General features: G+C 40.8%; 1 protein-coding gene across 2 annotated transcripts in view; it reads left to right on the top strand.

The window, feature by feature from the left end:
* Nucleotides 1–20,601, top strand: part of Stk32a (serine/threonine kinase 32A) — a 109,251-nt gene that overhangs the window by 15,534 nt on the left and 73,116 nt on the right. For both annotated transcript variants that reach the window (XM_051163632.1, XM_051163633.1), the window contains exons 3-4: nucleotides 15,893–15,948; nucleotides 17,862–18,013. In XM_051163632.1, coding sequence (XP_051019589.1) covers nucleotides 15,893–15,948; nucleotides 17,862–18,013 — 208 coding nt within the window. The remainder of the gene's footprint in view (nucleotides 1–15,892; nucleotides 15,949–17,861; nucleotides 18,014–20,601) is intronic.

The following is a 20,601-nucleotide window of genomic DNA, read 5'->3' on the forward strand; positions in this document are numbered from 1 at the left end:
GCACGCTCTGTAAGGAGAATCCTCTAAGATGGCCTCTTTATATCCAGCTATTTCGCTTCATCATTACTACAGTGTGCATCTGAACCTCATTCTTTTTAGCTGTCAAATAATATTCTGACACATACTTATTCATCTTCACTTCCTTTTTTGGGCTATAGACTCTTAGGCTCTTTATGTGTTTGTGAACTCTTGAGATCATGCTGAAGTAGCTTTTAGTACACAAGTATTTGTTTGAGTTTGTTTTTAATCTTTGGTGTACATTTCTCAGCGCAATATTGCTCAAAGAAAACTCCTACAATTCAGCCATTTTAGGCACGTATCGTGGAGGATTGCATGCAGCCTGACAAGAAGATGAAAAATGAAGCTTTTGTTCCCTTCAAGATATGAAAGAGCCTTGTAGTGTGCTCACAGATGGAGTAAGAATCATGCCTGAGTCTGCAGCCTGGCATCACAACATTTGCTTCTTCATATGAAAGGAGTGTGTGCTCTAATGAGGAGGATGTCCCATCTTAATTTCACTCAGTATGTGTTGTACAGGAAACTTCAGTGGTCGCTAGGTCCTGATAGAAAGAGTACGCCTCAGAAACACATCCTCCTTTCAGGGCTAGTAGTGACACCAGTGACATCCCAGGGTCCCATCAAGGAGCTTAGCAAGGCTGCGTCACTGTCTTTAATGCTTTTTTACAATAACTGTATAATTCCTGCTGTTCTGCACACTATAGGAACTTGTTATTGGCATTATTATTAGCCAACGTCTCTCTGCCACTTAGCATTTTATCAAATGTAAAGTGTGATAACAGGATAAGCCACTCTACCTGAATTTTGAGATGGCTATAGAAAATACATGCTCTTATCCAAAGTAAAGAGTTTAGGGGCTGGAGAGATGGCGCAGATGTTAAGAGCACTGGCTGCTCTTACGAGGTCCTGAGTTCAATTCCCAGCAACCACATGGTGGCTCACAACCACCTGTAATGTGGTCTGGTACCCTCTTCTGGCATGCAAATTTACATGCAGGCAGAACACTGTATACATAATAAATAAATAAAATCTTTTTTAAAAGTTTGGCTTCAGACTCACTCATCACATAAATGTCCTTAGCACTGCTATAAGTATAACAAATCAGATGGCTTATAAGAATAAAAATCCGTTGCCTCAGGACCATGGCAGCTGGAGGTGTGAGCCATACTCCTTTTCTGTTCTCTGGTCATATTTCTCCCAGATTCACCAAAGTTCTGGTAGTCCAGAGTTTTATGTCTTGAGGCAGGATAGCTCCAAATATGTTTGTATCTTCACACAACTATCTTCATTCTGTGTTTAGATCCTTATGGAATTTTCTCTCTGCAGGGAAGGAGGCTAGTATTGGATTAGGGCTCTCTTGATTCCATTATGACATCATCTAAATTTAATGAAGCCTATTTGCTATAAAATCATTGCCAAATAAGTTCATATTATTCATGTGTCAGGGGTTAGGACATATCTTTTTAAGGGACACTCAAATGATAGGAGTTGTTGTTGGTTTGGTTATAAATTTCAACTCACACAAGCTCTAAGACCTTGAAGATGTTACCCACTATCTTCAACACTCTCTAGTTTATTTTTGTTTTTGTCTTAGTAAATGGAGATTAGTGAAGATTGCATGAAATAATGTGAGATGGCTAGCATATTGTTCCACAAACTAAAGGTTCCAATGAGCTAGCAGATTAGATTGTCATTAGCTCTGCAAATCAGGCCTTACATAGTTCACAGTTGCTTCAAAGACACACTCCATTAGCTCAGCCTCCTGCATTCTGGGATTACAGGTGTTCAGTGCCACGTCCAGCTTGAAAAATCTAACTTTTGAGATATTTGCCCAGAAGTCTGAAAAACATGGCAGAGGAAATGTCCCGCTTAGTATAGCAGAAACTAGAAAGCAGATAGAACAGAGTCCGGAGATCCAAGTTTTAAGTATATTAGATAGAGTGTGGTCATGAGCAGATTCAGCAGCTGAAGCCCCCAGTGAGAACAGTGTCAGGAGCCACTAGGGGCAGAGGGGCATGGGGATGTCATGAATTGAGAGCATTTGCATATCTGTTCAGAAATTCATTTCCTTCTAATACCCTGTTTGGGGGGGGGGGCGCGGGGAAGGAAACAAAACTAAAACAAGCAACAAACAACAACAACATAGAAAACACTGATTACTCATGCTGTTGTGTGGCTTTTTCTCTGAAAAGGAAGCATCCTTAGTAGAGATTGGGGATGGCTACAGAAAACAGAGGGATTGGGCCTATGGATGACTCCTGCTGCTGCCACAGTCCTCTCTTCTTGCAGTCTCCCCACTTCTCAAAGTGGTAACTTAGCCCTAGTACTCTCCGTGTGTGTGTGTGTGTGTGTGTGTGCATGTGTATGTGAGCATCCTAGACATGGCTATATAGAGGTTATATAGAGATGCTTACTCTGAAAGCTTCTAACATGACTTATAGAAACTAAAGCAAATTTACATGGAGAAATAGAGAAACAACTCAGGGGAAACTACATTAGTGAGATAGTAAAAGATCTAAAGGCAACAGAGAGAAAGAGGGGGTGGAGTAATACCTAGAAAGTAAAAATTAGCTCTGGAAAAGCATCTTTTAGCATAAGTGAAAAAGATTCAAAGATGATTAAGAAGACAAATTTAGGGAAGTTTGTTAGGAAAACAAGAAAACAGCGATAAGAGATAAAAGAAACAAATCCAAGAACATTTAACGGCAGTGTAATGAGAGTTGTAGCATCTAAGCCATACAAGGTGACAAAGTGGTGGGACAAGTTTGTAATCCCAGAGCATGAAGTTCTAAGGCAGGAGGATCCAGAGTTCCACGCCAACCTGGCCTATAAAGTGAGAACATGGTTCAAAATACTTGGCAACATCCAGCAGCTACAAAGTACAGAGAGGGAGAAAGCTAGACTAGAAGAGGGGACCAACACTATAATTTACAAAAATGCTCCTGGAATTGGTATCACACACTTATATCATCATGATATTTGAAAATACTCAATATAAGTATATGGTTAGATTCTGGAGGAAAAAAAACTTTGATCCAATGAAACAGCCATGAATACTAAAAACTGGCAAAGAAGAAGAGCAGTGCCTTCAAAATCTGAGAAAGATACAATGTCTCACACTGATGTTCAACCCATCCCAACTACCAGTGAGCAGATGAAAAGTTATCACAATGCCTTAAAATTGTTTCTGTGTAACATTTCTTCTAAAGCTGCTGTGGGATATGTTTGCTGCAAAAAGCAAGACAGCTCTAGGGTGAGAGTGAATGACAGCTCAGGAGGAGACCTGCCCAGCAAAGGAGATGAACTGACTGGAACAGGTCAGGGTCCTCTTGGGGAACTTCCGTGAAGATGTCATCATGACTGATGTCCCTGGACTCAGATATTAGACAACTGAGCTCAGGAATGAGAAGAGAAAAAAAACATACAGACAAGTAAAGGCACGTAGGAACAAGACAATTAATCACCTCGGGGAAAATTAAAATTGTGCAGCAATGGCTTGCAAAACCAATCACAACAAGGGAGTCCTGATTCACTACGTGACACTGATATGGCATGCACTTAGGAGTCAGAAGAAAGAAATCAAGGAATATAAGCTATTTGAAATGAGGAGGGCAGATGCAAATGATTCATACTGGAAATATGGGAGCGTGCTGTGATGAAAACCAAAAGAGTGAGCAAGTCAGACAATCCCCACCTGCTGTCCCTGAAATTCAATTAACTGAAGCCTAACACTGGGAAGAAAAATTGACAATAAATATACTGCTTTAAGATGGGATGGAAAATACCCATGTGCTTAGCTACAGGTGGGCAGAATAGCTGTTTCTGAGTGGGAAAGACTGGGAGAGAGCACAATGGGTAGCTCAATTCTTATTTTAAAATCCCTTAGAAACATTTAAGTTATATATAAACATGTGAGTATAAAAAACTTAACAAATAAAAATAAAAGAATTTTAAAGAAAGACATAAATCAAAATATGAGTGATGGCTATCTTTAGGGAGTTTGGTTTTTCTTGTTTCTACTATATTGTATTTTTATACCTAAAATATCTTTAAATAAAAATATAACCTCTATTAATAACAAGAAATTGGACACTCAGAAGGTCCCAATATATTTAACAGCATCTTGTAAATTGGGCTTATAGAAGTTTAATGCAATCCTTGTTGAATCAGATCATTTTTATTTTTTATCAAAGTATTCAATCCTCATTAAAACCTAAGAAACACAACAGCCACGCTTTAACATTCTCTCCCGTTTCTGAAGGTCCACAATACCGCTCAAACTGAGCTAACAACAAACTTGCTATGCGTTTGTTTTTTGTCTGTCTGTCTGCCTGTTTGTCTGTCTGTTTTTCTGTCCATCCATCTGTCTGCTCATCCATCTGTCTAGTCTATCTATCTATCTATCTATCTATCTATCTATCTATCTATCTACCTGTTATAGTTTCATTATGTTGCTATGACAAAGAGGAGTCTTGGGAAGGAAAGGGCTTATTTTACCTCATAGGCTATAGTCCATCATTGAAGAAATTCAAGGCAAGATTTGAAGCAGAAATCATGAAGGAATGATGCTTGTTGCCTTGCTCACTGGCTCATACTTTATTAACTTGCTTATATAACCCAGAACCTCCTGCCCAGGGAATAGTATCTCCCACAATGGGCTGAGCCTTTCTACATCAATTAACCATCAAGACAATCCCTAACAGATATGCTTTGGTAAAAGCCAATTACTCTGTTGAGACTGTCTTTTCAGGTGATTCTAGGCCTTGTCAAGGTGATAGTTAGTGCTAACTAGGACACTCTCTATCATCTTTCTTCACATATCAGCTCTCTATCATTCTATCATCTGTTAATCACATTGCCCTATAATTATTCCTATCTATCTATCTATCTATCTATCTATCTATCTATCTATTGCCTATCCATTTATGTATCTATCATCTATCTACCTATCTACCCATACATCTATCCATCATCCATCTTCATCTCCTTCCAAAAAGTTAGTGAACTTCAATGGCACCTGTGCTATAGAGAAAAAAAATCATGAAAATGGTATTCTAATCCAGGCTTGGTGCTCTCAGACTGCTGGGTCTGCTCTCATTGTGTCAGCCCCTCCCCCTTGGAGAGCACAGGTCTCCTGAGGACATGACTGAGTCCAACTCTCCTTTCCTTTCTCTATCCATGTTTACAGAGTCCCAGGCACCCAGATGCTCACTGGAGGTTTGCTGAGTTGACTCTGCAGCACAGCTGTGGCTTCTGGGGGCGTGATTTCAGCTTCTTTCCTGTCTTACTGTGACTGTCCTAAAAGGCTGTAAGCAAGCGCTTCTTGCTAAGTGATCCCATTTGAGATGCAACACAGCAGATGAGCCACTCATCGGATTCATGTCGAACTGTACAACGGATCTGAAGAATTATTTTCTTAAGTGCTATCACAAATGTGCCTGGCCCTTTTCTTCTTTCCTTGGCCAATCATGCTGTGTCCGTTCTTACAAGCAGACAGGATTAGAAAAGGGGCTGATTCTATCTCTGTTTGGCAGGCTGTGATTTAATTTTGGTGCCTTTCTGTTGCCATAGTGAAATACACTTACTTCAGTTCAAAGACCACACAGTTCTGACAAAGCAAATATTCTGACTCCCATGTTACTTATCCAGTCCTGCTCTAGAGCTTCCACTCATGTTCTGACTTAGGAGATTTCGTGTTTATTAAGTAGATGGAGTAAAAAAAATGACAGCTCTGAACACTTCTGAATCATTCTGAAAATAGCTCAAACCTTGAGCCTTTAAGATAGAGATCCAGTATCTGCAAAGAAATCTGAACTTGCAATAGTATTAGAAAAACAGCCCAATGGAGACTTCCATTACTATCTACCCCAGTAAGTAGTCTTAAGTTTTCATTTTCTTTGTTTATTTATTTGTTTGGCTATGTATTTTTTTTTGTATGTATGTTCTCATGCATGCATGTGCCTGTGTCACAGAAGGCCAGAGGACAACTTGTAAGAATGGGTTCATTATTTCCATTACCTGGGTTCTAGGGATGGAACGCAGTCGTTAGGCTTGGAGGCATGCACCTTTACCTGCTGAGCCATCTTACTGGCCCAAGAGATCTTTTAACAATAGGTTGTTGATAGGATCTCTTTTTTTTTTTTTTTTTTACATTCTTAAAATGTTAATTTTATTCAAAATACCTTCAGAGTTGACATATGACATCACAGCAAAATAAATGTACACATTACAAATATTTCTTCTCATGTCAGAGTCAGTCCCCGCTCTCCACACGGACATTATCCACAATCGTGTGGAGAGCGGGGATAGGATCTCTTAAAGGTGGATAGCATTAACAACCACGTGCCAGAAAATGATGAACAAGAAAAAACGTTTCATTTTTTTTCAAAGCCATCCAAGTACTTTGGTGCTGACCCTTCATCGCTCTATATTAGTTAACAAATGCTGACAAAGCAAGCTTTCCATAGGAATCAGCCTGTATGCTCGGTACTAAATGTCCTCTGTCAAATTCTCAAGCAGCAGTACCAGTAGTAACACTACATTTATTGAGATTCTGCTTTGCTAAATTCACTTGAGCCACATCATTGTTATAGCTTATGCTACCTAGGCTTTATAATACTTTTAGAAGTGGACTATGTGTGATCAGAGTTTTACAGAGGAAAAAGGTGAAATGAAAAGAAACTAAATGCTGTGCATAATATTTCTAGTTCCTAAATAGTAGCATAGCCCAAATCCAGACTCGGAGTTCCGTAGCTGTGCTAATGTATTCTGGATCTCAGGCTCATGTAATATTGAAACAATCGAACTTGGCGGGGAAGTCACCCAAAGTTGGAGTGAAGTCTGAACCCCCCTATAGGGGGATTTGATTTTCTCGGTGTGCTTCACACTGTTTGGGCAAGGGTTATATACAATAATGTTTATTAGGGTGTCTGAATGATACACATGCATGCGTAACTAGCAGGTATGAATGTAATAATTATGCCTCAAGATGTGGTGTGCTGCAGGCAGCATAGACATTTTATTAATCATTTGTGTGCAAAATCATGAGTTGGCTTGAGACTCAAGGGTAGGATGAATGTGGAAGTAGAGATTTAAGGCAATCGGTTTAATCCCTTGTCCCTTAATGGTTCTTCTAGAGATCTGGGTTACTTTGTAAGTGCATCCTCCCTGCATGCTTTGCCTGGTCCACTGTTAAATTTCTCCCGGTTTTGGAAGGCCCAGGTGAAATGTTCTTTCTTAAAAGCTTTTTAATTTTCTAAAGTAAGAAGAGATCCCCCCCCCCCCATTAGACTCCTTATATTTCGCCCATTGTTTGGCTGTGAGTCTCAGCATTTGATTCAAATAGCTGCTGGGTGGAGCCTCTCAGAAGACAACTCTGATGGGCTCCTGTCTGCAAGCATCCTTAATAGTGGGTAGGGGGCTCTCCTGTTCTAAGGAATAGAGGAGGAGGGATGGGGGAGGGAGGGTGAGACTGGAAGGAGAGGAGGAAAGCAACTACTGGATTGTAAAGTGAATAAATAAATATTTTTTTAAAAAAGAAAAAAAGCAGAAGAGATTTTTTCTCACCTTAGAAATCTTGTGTGATTTACTGTATAGAATATTGTTCCTAAAGAAACCCATGCAGATTCATGCTATGCTGGTTCTATTAGAAACTCAGGACTCATACCCTCTTGCCCAAGGTGGTAAAAGCGGTTATAATCAGTGGAGAAAGCAAGCCTCTCCCACCAGTTCCTGCAGACAGTGTGTGCAGCGAGCGACAGGAAGGAAGTTTTCCTGGTAACCTCTGCAGTAACAGTTTCCCTTGAGTGACAGCTGCTTCTTCGAGTAATCTCCATTGATTCGATTCTCTGTCTCGCCAAGATACAATTGCCCAGGATTGTTTCTTTGGTTGTCATCTGTGTTCATTTTAGATTTAAAAAAAAAAAGTCTATTCATGTCTCTCTAGAAAAAGGGACACAGCAAGTTTATATCCTTTTTCCTGGGACTCTTTCTAATACCTTAACGGCTATGGCTAGTGTGTTCCTAATTTTTATGTGTTGGAAACTGCATACCAAGAGCAACATGTTGATAGTATCTGGAGTGGAATTTGGGGATATATTCAGGATTAGATTAGGTCATTGAGATGACAACATGGACTTATAAGAAGAGGAAGAAAAGACCTGACAGGAAGAAAAGGCAATGGGAGCTGGCGCATGTATGCCATGCCTGGCATGTCATAGCGCAATGCAAGCCTGACCAAAGGAGGGGGTGAGGCGGGGGGAGGGGGGGCGGGGAGAGGGGGCAGTAGCTTGCTCCTGAGACTCCCAGCCCCTGAACCACAAGTTGAATAAAACTTGTTTGTTTTTTAATAAAGTTCCAGTCTCAGAAATTTTGTTATACTGGCAGAAAACAAATGACAATACTACTGCAACAATAAAGGAAGCAAGAGCTGTAAACAGAAGGACCTTCCCCCCCTCTACAGCCGCCCCACCTCCCCCCCACCCCCCACTCCCACCCCCAACCCCAGGCTGCCAGAGGGGTTTCTTCAGGTGCTTCCATGGATTTCCCAGGAAGAGCTCGTCGCTGTGCTCTGACCTTCCTAGGACGATCACATCTCCTCCCTTTGACTTGTAATTAGTCTTAATTTTAAAAGTTAACATTGCCAGGTGTGGCAAATCTCTGTAATCCAGGCATACTTGGGAGGATCAGGATTCAACACCACATTGAGTTTGATGCCAGCCTATGCTACACCAAGACCCTGGATCAGAAAATCAAATAAATAAAATCATAATTAGTGAAAAATGCTGGGGATACCTGCATGGAACCCAAAATCTGACCTCTCTAAACATGAACCCAGACATTTCAATGCCACGGGGTGTGCCGCAGTATTATAATTCTAATGTATTCCATATGCTGGCTTTGTTCTGTTGAACTGAGGACCCCTTTCTTTTATGTCTAGCCAGTTGTTTTCATTTTCTGGACATCAGTGACAGAGAGAAAAGACATCCATTTCCAGGTCAGGAACCCCAGTGTAAGGATATAGCATAGAATGGCTCGGGTTGCAATCTAACGTCTAGACCACGGCTTCTGGCTAGGGATGTAGGAATAACTGACAATCTAAGTGACTGCAAGTAGCTAGTGGAACGTGGCTTCCAAGATAGCACCCAACAAAACTACAAACCCCCTGCTTAAGAAAAGTGGGAAGGTAGACTCTATGATTTATTCTATTTCATATTCAAAAGAAAAATAGATGCAGTTGATGACATATTTGGTGGAAGGCGGCAGAGCACAAGGCTAGAGGATAGCTGCAGAGTCCGTTTGAATTCTCACTCTACTCCTCCGCCACTCTGGCCTTGGGAAAATTACTTAATTTCTCTGCTGCAGTTGGCCCATCTTTAAAACAGAATAGCAATTATAGTAGGGCTGTTTTTATTGAAATGGTCGAACGCTGGGATAATTATGGCACATGTTTAGAATAACGATGGGTATCCTTTACATAAGGTTGGATATTGACTATGGTTAATTTCTTTCTCATCCCATTAGACTGAAAGTTCCAGCAGGCAGACAACCTTCTCAGGGGGCATTGTGCTCTGCTCCTAGCTGCTGACTAGCTCATCAATAACTATATCTTCATTTAGCATAAGCCAAGTTCGATGAGCATTGTCTTTGCTGAACTTTACCACACTTTGGTTTTCTGCTCTCCTAGGAAATAAAATAAAGAACTTTGTAGGTTGGGGAGATGATGTGCGCATCTGAGCAATTATGATTTCTTTCTTTTTTTTTTTTTTTTGTTTTTTTGTTTTTTTGTTTTTTTGTTTTTTCGAGACAGGGTTTCTCTGTGTAGCCTTGGCCATCCTGGACTCACTTTGTAGACCAGGCTGGCCTCGAACTCACAGCGATCCGCCTGCCTCTGCCTCCTGAGTGCTGGGATTAAAGGCGTGCGCCACCACGCCCGGCTGATTTCACATTAACTTGAGTCTGTCTTTAGAGATCTCAGAACCAGATAACACCACATTTAAGTAGAAAGTTTGTAGAAAAAAATTGAACAGAAAAAAAAGCAGCTGGGACCTCTGTTTCGTTTTTCCATTCTCTGACAAATGTGCCTTATTTTGGTGCCCTGGACCTGAACCAGACTGTGCTGAGTTAATCTGCTGGCAACTGAGACCACAAGCCATCAGAAGTTAGCACTGTACTTTATACACAAACATTTGCCAAGAGGTTGCCAGCACAAGCAAGCTTCAGAAGACTTACCTGAAGCTGATAGACATCCAAAAACATCAGCACATCAGCTTCTAAAATGGCATCAGCATCCATGCACAAGGGTTTGTGTTGGGTTCTTGAAAACTTCAGAGCTTAGAAAACTTTTGGTTCTGTATATTAAAGTATGTGACACAAGTCACACTGTATGTTTATACCAGAGGAAGAGATTCTTTAAAAACTAAAGTCATTTGTGTTATGAATCCATGCCAACAGCTTTAATGAGCCAGTGACATGGCTCAGCTGGTAAAGGCGCTTGCCTCCAAACCCAACAGCCTGTGTTCAATGCCCTGGACCCACAGCATGGAAGAGCTGACTCCAGCACATTGTCCTCTGACCTCCAGGTGTACATGGTGACATTTTTACACCCTCCTAAGCAGAATAAGTGAATACATTTTAAAATGATTAAGTAATAGGCACTTCTTTCTATAAAAATGCTTTTAATTTAAAATATAAGGACATGTTTTAAAAGGCATTTTGAACTAAAAAAAAAAAAAAAAAAAAAAAAAGACAAACTCAGAAGAGCCAAAGAAAATGATTTGACTATATAAAAATTTAAGAAGACCTCTATTATTTAAATATGTGCAAATGAATAGCCAAGAGAAAATGACCTGATATTTTATAATGAATTAATTTACAAAAATTTAAGTGCACATGCAATTCAAAAGGACTAGCAAGTAATTCATATAGGCAAAATAGGGGTATAGGAACTTTGCTGGAAGATATATAAGGATGTCCATACATCTTCACTCATAGATATAACATAAATCAATACACCCATCTTTTTATCTTGCGAATCAAGGCAATTATAGATAGTAGTGATAGCAAATTAAAAACGACCCTTTATGCCTACTAGTGATATGTCAACTTGACACAGAATAGTCATTGGAAAAAAGGGAGCTGCAGCTGAGAAAATTCCTACATAAGATTGGTCTGTAGGCAAGCCTGTAGGGCATTTTCTTAACTAGTGATGGACGTGGAAGGGCCTAGACCACTGTGGGTGGTGCCATCCCTGGCATGGTGGTCCTGGGTTCTATAACAAAGCAGGCTGAGGAAGACAAGGAGAGCAAGCCAGTAAGCAGCACCCCTCCATGGCCTCTGGCTCAGCTTCCACCTCCAGGTTCCTGCCCTGCTGGAATTCCTGTCCTGACCTCCTTCAATGATGAATGGTGATGTGGAAGTGTAAGCCAAATAAACCCTTTTCTTCCCCACGTTACTTTTGCTCATGGTGTTTTATCACAACTATAGTAACCCTAGCTAAGACACTCCTGTATGTCACTGATATGAAAGGGAGTAGGTGCAGTGTCTTTGGAGGGCTACTGACAATATCTTCACATTAGAAAGCTGGCATATATTTGGCCAACAGTTCTTGTCCGATAAATTAAGCACAAAAGCCCACCAAGTCTCTCTGGGGTGGTATTGTTGTTAGTAGGTAATTCAATCACCTTTTAATACTCATCGATAAGTTCAGCATTTTGAGATAGTGGAAGACAAATGAGCAGATTAAAATAAGTAGATCTCTGTATGTTGGATGAATGGACAGACAGGGTGTAGTTACTAGAAAATATGCTCCTGTCCTGGTGATAGTGCGCTGTTCTGCTGCCAGAAAGGAACCCACACATGCCGAGAAAAACCCTTCAAGGACACCCTAGCATTAGTAACACTGGTTGCATTGTAGGAACAGAACTGAAACTCTGGGAATAAGGCCCTATTTCCATTGAATAATTGCACTTTTAAAAGCTATTGTCATTTTGAGATCTCAGTGAGGCAGACACGACACTTCTGGCTTACAGTGTCTCATCTTGGAAGCTTCGTGCCTGTTGGGTTTAATTAGCTCCATTTTACAGATGGGACATTGTGATTTGGAAAGACTGAGTAACTTGTCTAGGGTCACACAGCTGGTGTCCTTGTTCCATCATCAATAGGAAGATTTACATAAGCAGTTTGTGGGACTTGGTTCTCAATAGACTCACATATGTTCCCTATTTGCTACTTCCGAAGGCTGGAATCAAGGTTTTCAAATATTGTTATCTCAAAATAGAACGGAGAAGATGCATTGCTTCACTTTTTAGAATGTCCTTCTGCCAAGCCCTAGTGTCAGGGTGTTATTCCAAATTCTGAAAGGGGGTGGTTCCCTTTTCTTCCTTCAATAGTGTTAGTGTCACAAAATGTTGCGATAACAGGATTGGGTAAGAGAAGTAAAGAAATTGATAACATCACCAGCAATGTGTCTTCAAGCCAGCAGCGTTCTGTTCAGAGAAAGACTTGGGGAGTGTAATTTCATGTCGGCAATTTGATCACTGCTCCTAGTGGAGAGGCCCTGTGGGAACCCAGAGGAAGGGGATGCAGGCTGTCCAGATGAGACCTGATAGGCTGTGGTCAGATTGTAGGGGAGGAGGACCCCACCTGTCAGAGGTCTAGGGGTAGAAGAAGAAGAGGGTTGGAATAGAAAGATAAGAGCAAGGGGATTACAATCTGGATGTCATGTGAATAAATAATAATAATAATAATAATAATAATAATAATAATAATTGAAAAACAACAAAACACTCTAAATGATGGTGTGGGGAACTCCATATTGCCTTTCCTATTTCAAGAGTCTAAGTCCAGAACCAAAAAAGGCAAACAAACTATATATATATATATATATATATATATATATATATATATATATATATATATATATATATATATAATCTCACAGTGGGATTTGTGTTGGAAAACTACAATTCTGAATTTGTCTTTTATGGTACTGTCTCAATGTATGAGGTTTGGTTGTGTTTTCAAATTAGCTTTCCTACTAACCGGCAGTGTTGGGGGAGTAGAATTAGGGCTTGCTTTGCAGTCACTTAAAAAAAAATTTTTTTTTTTTAAAATGTGTGAGCGTTTGTCTACAGGCACATCTGTGTACCACATGAATGCCTGGTGCCCATAGAAGCCAGAAGAAGGCATCAGATCTCCTAGTTACAGAAGGGCTGTGGGCTGCCATGTGGGTTGCTGGGAACTGAACCTGGGTCATCTGGAAGAGCAGCCAGTGCTCTTAACCACTGAGCCATCTCTGCAGCTTTCCCATTCACTTTTGATTGGCCATTGTTTTTCTACGTAGGCTGTATTCTGGGTAGAAAGGACTTTAGGTGGTCTGACACTGTAATAAAGACTGTTCTCCTCTTCACTGACTTGACAGAAGATATGGTTTGGTTTTTTTTTGTTTTGTTTTTTTGTTTTTTTATGTCTAAGGGTTTTTTTTCTCCTCAGACTTTTCTGAGACTTGACATTTGGGAAGACACACTAAATCATTAAATTAGGCAGTTTTGTCAATATAAAGATTTCAGGAACCTTGACATGTAATATTTTATATATTTTTGTTAATGCTTAAAATGATTTAGAAAAGGACATGGCTCCTGAAATAGATTTATCTCACAGTGAGACCTCATGCTGTCTAGGTACCTGGTGTGTGCTCGGAGATTAGAGATGTTGCAGCCTCCCAGGCTAAGCTGCTAGTGGAAAAAGTCATAGTGAGTTGCTGGATGTGCTCAATATAAAGCCTTGGCTTTGCAAATAAATCCTGGTCTGTTTCTATGATATGACTATGGTAAATAGTTTATCCCTGAGATTCATGAACTGAGTGCCTAAAAAAGTCATTGGTTTTGTCATATCAATTATGTAATTTGAGAAAAAATGTATAAAAGCATTTTGTTAATTATTTCATGTTAGCTGAAGGTAAGACATGTACCAAAGATTCCATATCTATCCACATCTATAAAACAAACATTTCAGAGATGATATGATGCTCGTATTCCATCTGAATAGCTTCTGGTTTATTCTATTCTATTCCATTTTTTAAAATGCAATGTTTCTTATGAATGCCAAACCAGTTTCTTAACTTACTAATGGGATTTCACTCACCCTGGAGTGAAAGTTCCCTGGGATGGCCCAAATGTTCACATTATTCATGTTTCTAGGGCTCCACTGTTTGGGAAGCCTTGCGTGTTCTTATAGCTTAGTTTGATGTGTGTGCTGGGAGACAGACTTGTGTCTATCACTGTGCTAGCCTCTGCGGGGCCTACAGAGAGTTCCAGCTTCCCTTGCCTCCGTGGGTCACAGTCTAAGGTTGCAGGGACTCTGGTGTGAGCACCATGACACGCAGCAGTCTGTCCTGGAGTGCAGGCCATGGTAGATGAGTCATTCACATAATGCTTCAGGAAGGAAAGGGCTTTCTGGGCACCTTCTAGGTAAAGCTGTTTTCCCACCTAGGAGAGCATGCGGAGAAACTGAGGCTGTTTTTTTCCTCTCAAGTCACATTACTATTTGGGGTCCAAATCTAGGACAGAGCATTTGTAAAACACATATGATTTCATGTGATTAGGTTTTTGTGCTGGAAAAAAAAGAGAGAGAAGTTCAGAGAGGGAGTGGTGATGAAGTTACTACATATTAAAAAGAAAAAAGTTTGAATTTCAGAAAACCCAGAAACCTTCAGGAGGTCCTGACCATCTCTTCTTTCCCTTCTTGGGGAGATGAGGTAACAGAAAATGGGACTTCAAGGGTTGAGAGGAGGCTGGGCCAACTGCTCAGTGGATAAGGGTGCTTCCCACCACACTGACCAACTGAGTGTGTCCCAGTGTGTTCCTGGGACACTCATTCTGCAAAGAGAGAACTGAATCCTCAAATCTGCCCCTCACATGTACACATGGGCTATATAGTGTGATACCTTCCCCATAAATAACTGGATGCAGTTTTTATTTCCCAAAGAGATGAGAGATATTTTCTAGTGTTTCACGGTACTTCCTTAGGAAGCTCTTTAAATCTCTCCTTTAGAGTTTGTGTGCCTAAATCTTTATTTCAAATCTTAAGGTCATCAAAGGCAAGAAATCCAAGACTGTCGCCTGCCAGAGACGATCTGACTTTTGTTCTTATCAAGAATTGTTTTATGAGATCAAACCTGAAAGAACATGTGTGTTTATGCTGGGTATTCTCATCTTGAGACACTGTGGGTGCCAAAGAGCATGCGCGGACCATGTCCTGTTCAAACCTACTTCAGTGGACTTAGGTACACATGCCAGTTTGTAAGCTGGAGATGAGTCCATTCTAGTAACTTATGGCTACAACATTTTGCAACTTGGGGAAACGGAAATCGTTTAGGAACAAGAGAGCGAAGTAGGGAAAAAATAGGCAATCGAAGAAAACGTTAAAAGCACAAAAGCGTTACAGGAAGTCACGTGTCCCTCTGGGCAGACCCTCTTCCCTTAGTGTCTACAGGCAAACCCGTGTTCTGTGCTCTTAGAGACAGCCCCACGGCCTCTGTCTTTCCTAGAACTCAGTGCATTTTTAAGTTTCCATTTATTATTTATCATGAGCATTTCAGCTCAAAGTATCTCTTTCTTGAAACAATATCACCAGACTAAGGGCTTCACAAAGGTAGACTTTGTATTTTGACTCTCTTTAATACTCTCTAAGCTCTATGTTCACATGGGATTGGTGGCTAACAAATCATTTTCTATGAACAAACTGGTATTTTAACATAGTTTGGTGTGTCATTTTCAACAAGGTACTTCGATTTAGCACAGTGCTTGTTCTTTAATTAGCTGCTAAAAATTAATTAATAATAACTTCAAATATTCTTCATTCTCTTGCTTTACAGTCAACTTTGACCATTTCGAAATTTTGCGAGCCATTGGGAAGGGCAGTTTTGGGAAGGTAAGAACTGAGTTGTCCAACAACCGGCAGAGATGTGAGTCACGGAGAGCAGGTCAGAGAAAGGGGTGAAAGATGCTTATGATTTCAGATTCATTTGCAAGTTTCTCAGTAAGAGTTATCTTATTAATGAGAGACTTAATTTTTCCTGGGTAAAAGAGCCACTTAATTTCTGTATTTCCCCCAATTTGCCATTTTCAAAACCATACCAGGAAAAATATACATAGCCCAGCTTCCTGTAAGAATCTTTTTTTTAAATGACTTTAGTTCTTTTTTTTCTTCTTTTTTATTACTTAATTAATTTATTCAGATTACATCTCAATTGTTTCCCCTCACGTGTATCCACCCGTTCCTCCCTCCCTACCACTTTCACCCTATTCCCCTTCCCTAGGTCCATGACCGAGGGGGACCTCCTCCCCCACCATATGGTCATAGGCTATCTATCAAGTCTCATCCTGGTAGCCTGCTTATCCTTTCTCTGAGTGCCACCAGGCCTCCCCACCATGAGGAAGTGGTCAAGTATGGGGCACCAGAGTTCATGACCAAGTCAGAATCTTTTGTCTTCAAACTCTATTTGTTTCACTGTGGAGACAATACTTTTAAGGTAAAATGATGATTTTATATTAAATTTGCATGTTATATTTGTGACTATTATATAGGCCTCTAGAGGACTTACAGAACATGGACAGTTGTGTAGTTGTTTCCTCATGCTTAGTCTTTTCCATATGCCACCTATGCTGGGAAAAGACACTCTTTGCCTAGTGTTTCTCATCTTACCTCTCTTTTTTTCTTTTTCAGCATTTTTTATTAATTTATTCAGATTACAACTCAATTATTATCCCATCATTTGAATCCTCCCATTCCTCCCTCCCTCCCACTTTCATCCTATTCCTCTCCCTTAGGTCTGTGACCGAGGGGGACCTCCTCCCCCACTATATGGTTATAGGCTATCAAGTCTCATCTTGGTAGACTGCTTATTCTTTCTTTGAGTGCCACCAGGGTTCCCCTCCAAGGGGAGGTCATCAAATATGGAGCACCAGAGTTCATGTCAGAGTTTCATCTTACCTTTCTAATCACATCTGGTCTTGCCACTTAAAAGAGGATCTAGGATGCTATTTGTTATCAGGAGATTCTTTTTTTTTTTTTTTTAATTTTTTATTTTTTTTTATTAATTTATTCTTGTTACATCTCAATGTTTATCCCATCCCTTGTATCCTCCCATTGTTCCCCCCCCCCCATTTTCCCATTATTCCCCTCCCCTATGACTGTTCCTGAGGGGGATTACCTCCCCCTGTATATGCTCACAGGGTATCAAGTCTCTTCTTGGCAACCTGCTGTCCTTCCTCTGAGTGCCACCAGGTCTCCCCCTCCAGGGGACATGGACAAATGTGAGGCACCAGAGTACGTAAGAAAGTCATATCCCACTCTCCACTCAACTGTGGAGAATGTTCTGACCATTGGCTAGATCTGGGTAGGGGTTTAAAGTTTACTGCCTGTATTGTTCTTGGCTGGTGCCTTAGTTTGAGCGGGACCCCTGGGCCCAAATCTGCCTATCGTAATGTTCTACTTGTAGATTTTTAGGACTCTCTGGATCCTTCTACTTTGCTATTCTCCCATGCTTCTCTCATTTAGAGGAGATTCTTAACATGGAAGCAGATTTAAATGTTTGTCTTGAAGATCCCCGGAGCAAAACCAGGCAAACGAATGTGAGAAGGTAGAGATTCAATTACTGATGAACTAAATAGATGGAGGGATTAGTGAAACGTTTACCCTGTGTGAAATAAGAACTTTAATGCCAGAGAAAGGCAGGGAGGGCCTCTGTGCCAGGTATGCTAATGGACAAGCCTTGCCCTGTGTGTCTCAGCCACACTCTTCCTCTTCCCTAATCACTTGCGGGCTTGGGTTTCTGTCATCAGGTCTGCATCGTGCAGAAGAACGACACCAAGAAGATGTACGCCATGAAGTACATGAATAAGCAGAAGTGTGTGGAGCGCAACGAAGTGAGGAATGTCTTCAAGGAGCTCCAGATCATGCAGGGCCTGGAGCACCCTTTCCTGGTGAACCTGTGGTAAGTGCTTTGACAGCACCTCTGAGCGGACACTTCTGCATCCAGCTGCCAACACAGTCACACGATTACATCATGATTGCCTGATGTGTGCTGTTCAGTCCTCATTAGGGTTTCCCTTAATGAAATGCACATAACTTTGGTGTTAAAGGGGGGATATTTTTTTGTTTTGTTTTATTGTTGTGCTGGGGGTCAAACTCAGGGCCTTGCACCAATGAGTCAAAAACTCTACCAAAATGTTTTTTAGTGTGTGTGTGTGTGTGTGTGTGTGTGTGTGTGGTGTGTAGTGCGTGTGTGTTTGTGTGTGTGCCCGTGCATAAGTGGTATTAAGTTCATATGTGCCTGTGAGTGTGGGCGTGTGTGCAATTGTACGAGTGTGGAGGTCAGAGGACAACCTTGGGTTGCCTCATCTTATTTGAAATAGCATCTCTTGTTTACTGCTGTGTTTATGGCAGGCTGGCCTACAAGCTTCTAGAGATTTTCTACCTCTTGTCTGATGAGCTGAGATTACAGATGTGTGCAACTGCATACAGCTTTTCATAGGTTATAAGGATTCAAATTTCCACTCTCACTCCTGTATAACAAGCACTTTATCCACTGAATCACATCAGCCCCAAAATGTGTTTTGCTTTGTTTTGTTTCTCTAATTGTCAGGAATATATACTCCCCTTGCCCTTGAGGCTAGTGTTTGTTAAAGAATTTTAGTTACATGGACCAATAAGAAATGCACCCAGATGTGTTATCTCTAAGCAGATAGGTTTTTCTGATGAACTGAGGGTCAGGAACTTTGGCTGCCAAGGAAGGGCTCCCTGGTTAATATGAAGTTTATCTTCAGGGCTTGTAGAAATCACTTTCTCGTTAAGATAATCAACAACAGGCTGGTTTCTTTGGAAATAGCTATAGATTTTATTATTTTAATATATATTCCCCTTAATTTGGTAAAGTCCGGTGATGCCATCCTTAGCCAATAGCTTTAAATAGGCTTAACACGTTCGCAGCTACACATTAGCTGTCTGGGATCAGTTCTCAAAGCCGTTACCATAATCCAAGGCTTAGAAGACTTGCACTGTTTATTACCCCCAGTGCTTTTCTTGTGCACTGAGATCTTTATGTTTCCCTCTCATTTTGCTGTAGACGTTAATGCATCTATTATGTTAAGAGCCAGATCTTAAAGTTAATTCAGTATGGCTGTTATTTAAATATGCACGCCAAGCAGTTCTTACTTGCCAGCAGGAGCAAAGAAAATGAAAGTCTTTATCCAGAGAATGCTAATGGAAAAATAATTGAGATTTCACTATGAGTTTGAGGACAGCCTTTTGGAGGCATCGGTGCAGAAAGCCTGCCTCCATCCATCTTTTAACATGGCCCACTTAATCCACAGTGTTAGATACTTCTCAGTTGAAAAGATGATGGCTCTGTGTGACTTAGAAATAGATCTATTGTAATTTGTGCACTACTCAGGCCTCCTAAGAATCTAATTTTGGTGCAGCCTCGGTGTAGTTCTTAATCAGTATTTTAGAGTAGCCTATTCAGAATGCTGCCATGTAAGATGCTAAAATGGATGCAGCAGCTTTCTCTTGCTTAGCAATCATTATATCCTCTCTCTTCCACCCTGCAAATGACAAGGTGCTGTCACTTCTCAGCCTCCCTTTGTTCAAAGTCACATTTTTTTTCCTCCTTAAAAAGTTCAGCCAACTCATTTTCCCTTTTTAGAGCCAAGAACTCTTCATAAGGACACACCTAGAGTTTGCCTCTTTGGTGCTTGGTCTCTTCTTGCTACGTGGGCACAGGTAACGAAACCTGGGTGCAGGGATGTACGAAATGTAAAATGCTTAAAAAATTCTGTTACTTGAAACCACATTCTGTGTCACTGTATGTGAAGAACTGGCCATAGTGTGAGTGGACATGGTTCTCAATTTTCCTATTGCTGCGACCCTTTAATACAGCCCCCCCATGTTGTGGTGACTCTCAAGCGTAACAATATTTCATTGCCCCTTTGTAACTGTAATTTTGCTACTGTTATGAATCGTACTGTAAATATCTGATATGTAGGATATCTTATATGTGGCCCTTTCCAAACAGTCATTGGATTCACAAAAGGGAACCACTGTGAGAACCACTGTGCTGTGACGTATGTTCCCTGGTCCTCTGTTGCTCTGACTGAGCATCACAAGGGAATATTGGGCACACTTTATTGATGGAAGAGAAGGAAAAGGAAGCCCCCTCCACCACACGCCGTGCAGAACACACCTGAGCGGGGAGGGGGCATTCTTAAAAGTAAAGCAGTAACCACTTTTAAACTTATTTTTTTTAATTCATTGACTGCAGAGTGTGTGTGTGTGTGTGTGTGTGTGTGTGTGTGTGTGTGTGTGTGTGTGTGTGTGTGAATTCTCATCATCTCATCCTCCGTTCTTTTCTCTCATTCCTCCTCCTTCTCCCCCTAGGACCTTCTTTTTTCCAGTAAGTGCCCCTCCTAGTTTCATGTCTCTTTTGAATATTTGTGGGCCATGGAGCTTAAACAGGATTGCTTGTAAGAGCATAAGTGGGAGGTTATTTAACGGGGCCTAGGCAACTTATTAGAGTCTACACCA

The sequence above is a fragment of the Acomys russatus genome, chromosome 20, assembly GCF_903995435.1.
Source record: "Acomys russatus chromosome 20, mAcoRus1.1, whole genome shotgun sequence".
NCBI lineage: Eukaryota > Metazoa > Chordata > Mammalia > Rodentia > Muridae > Acomys > Acomys russatus.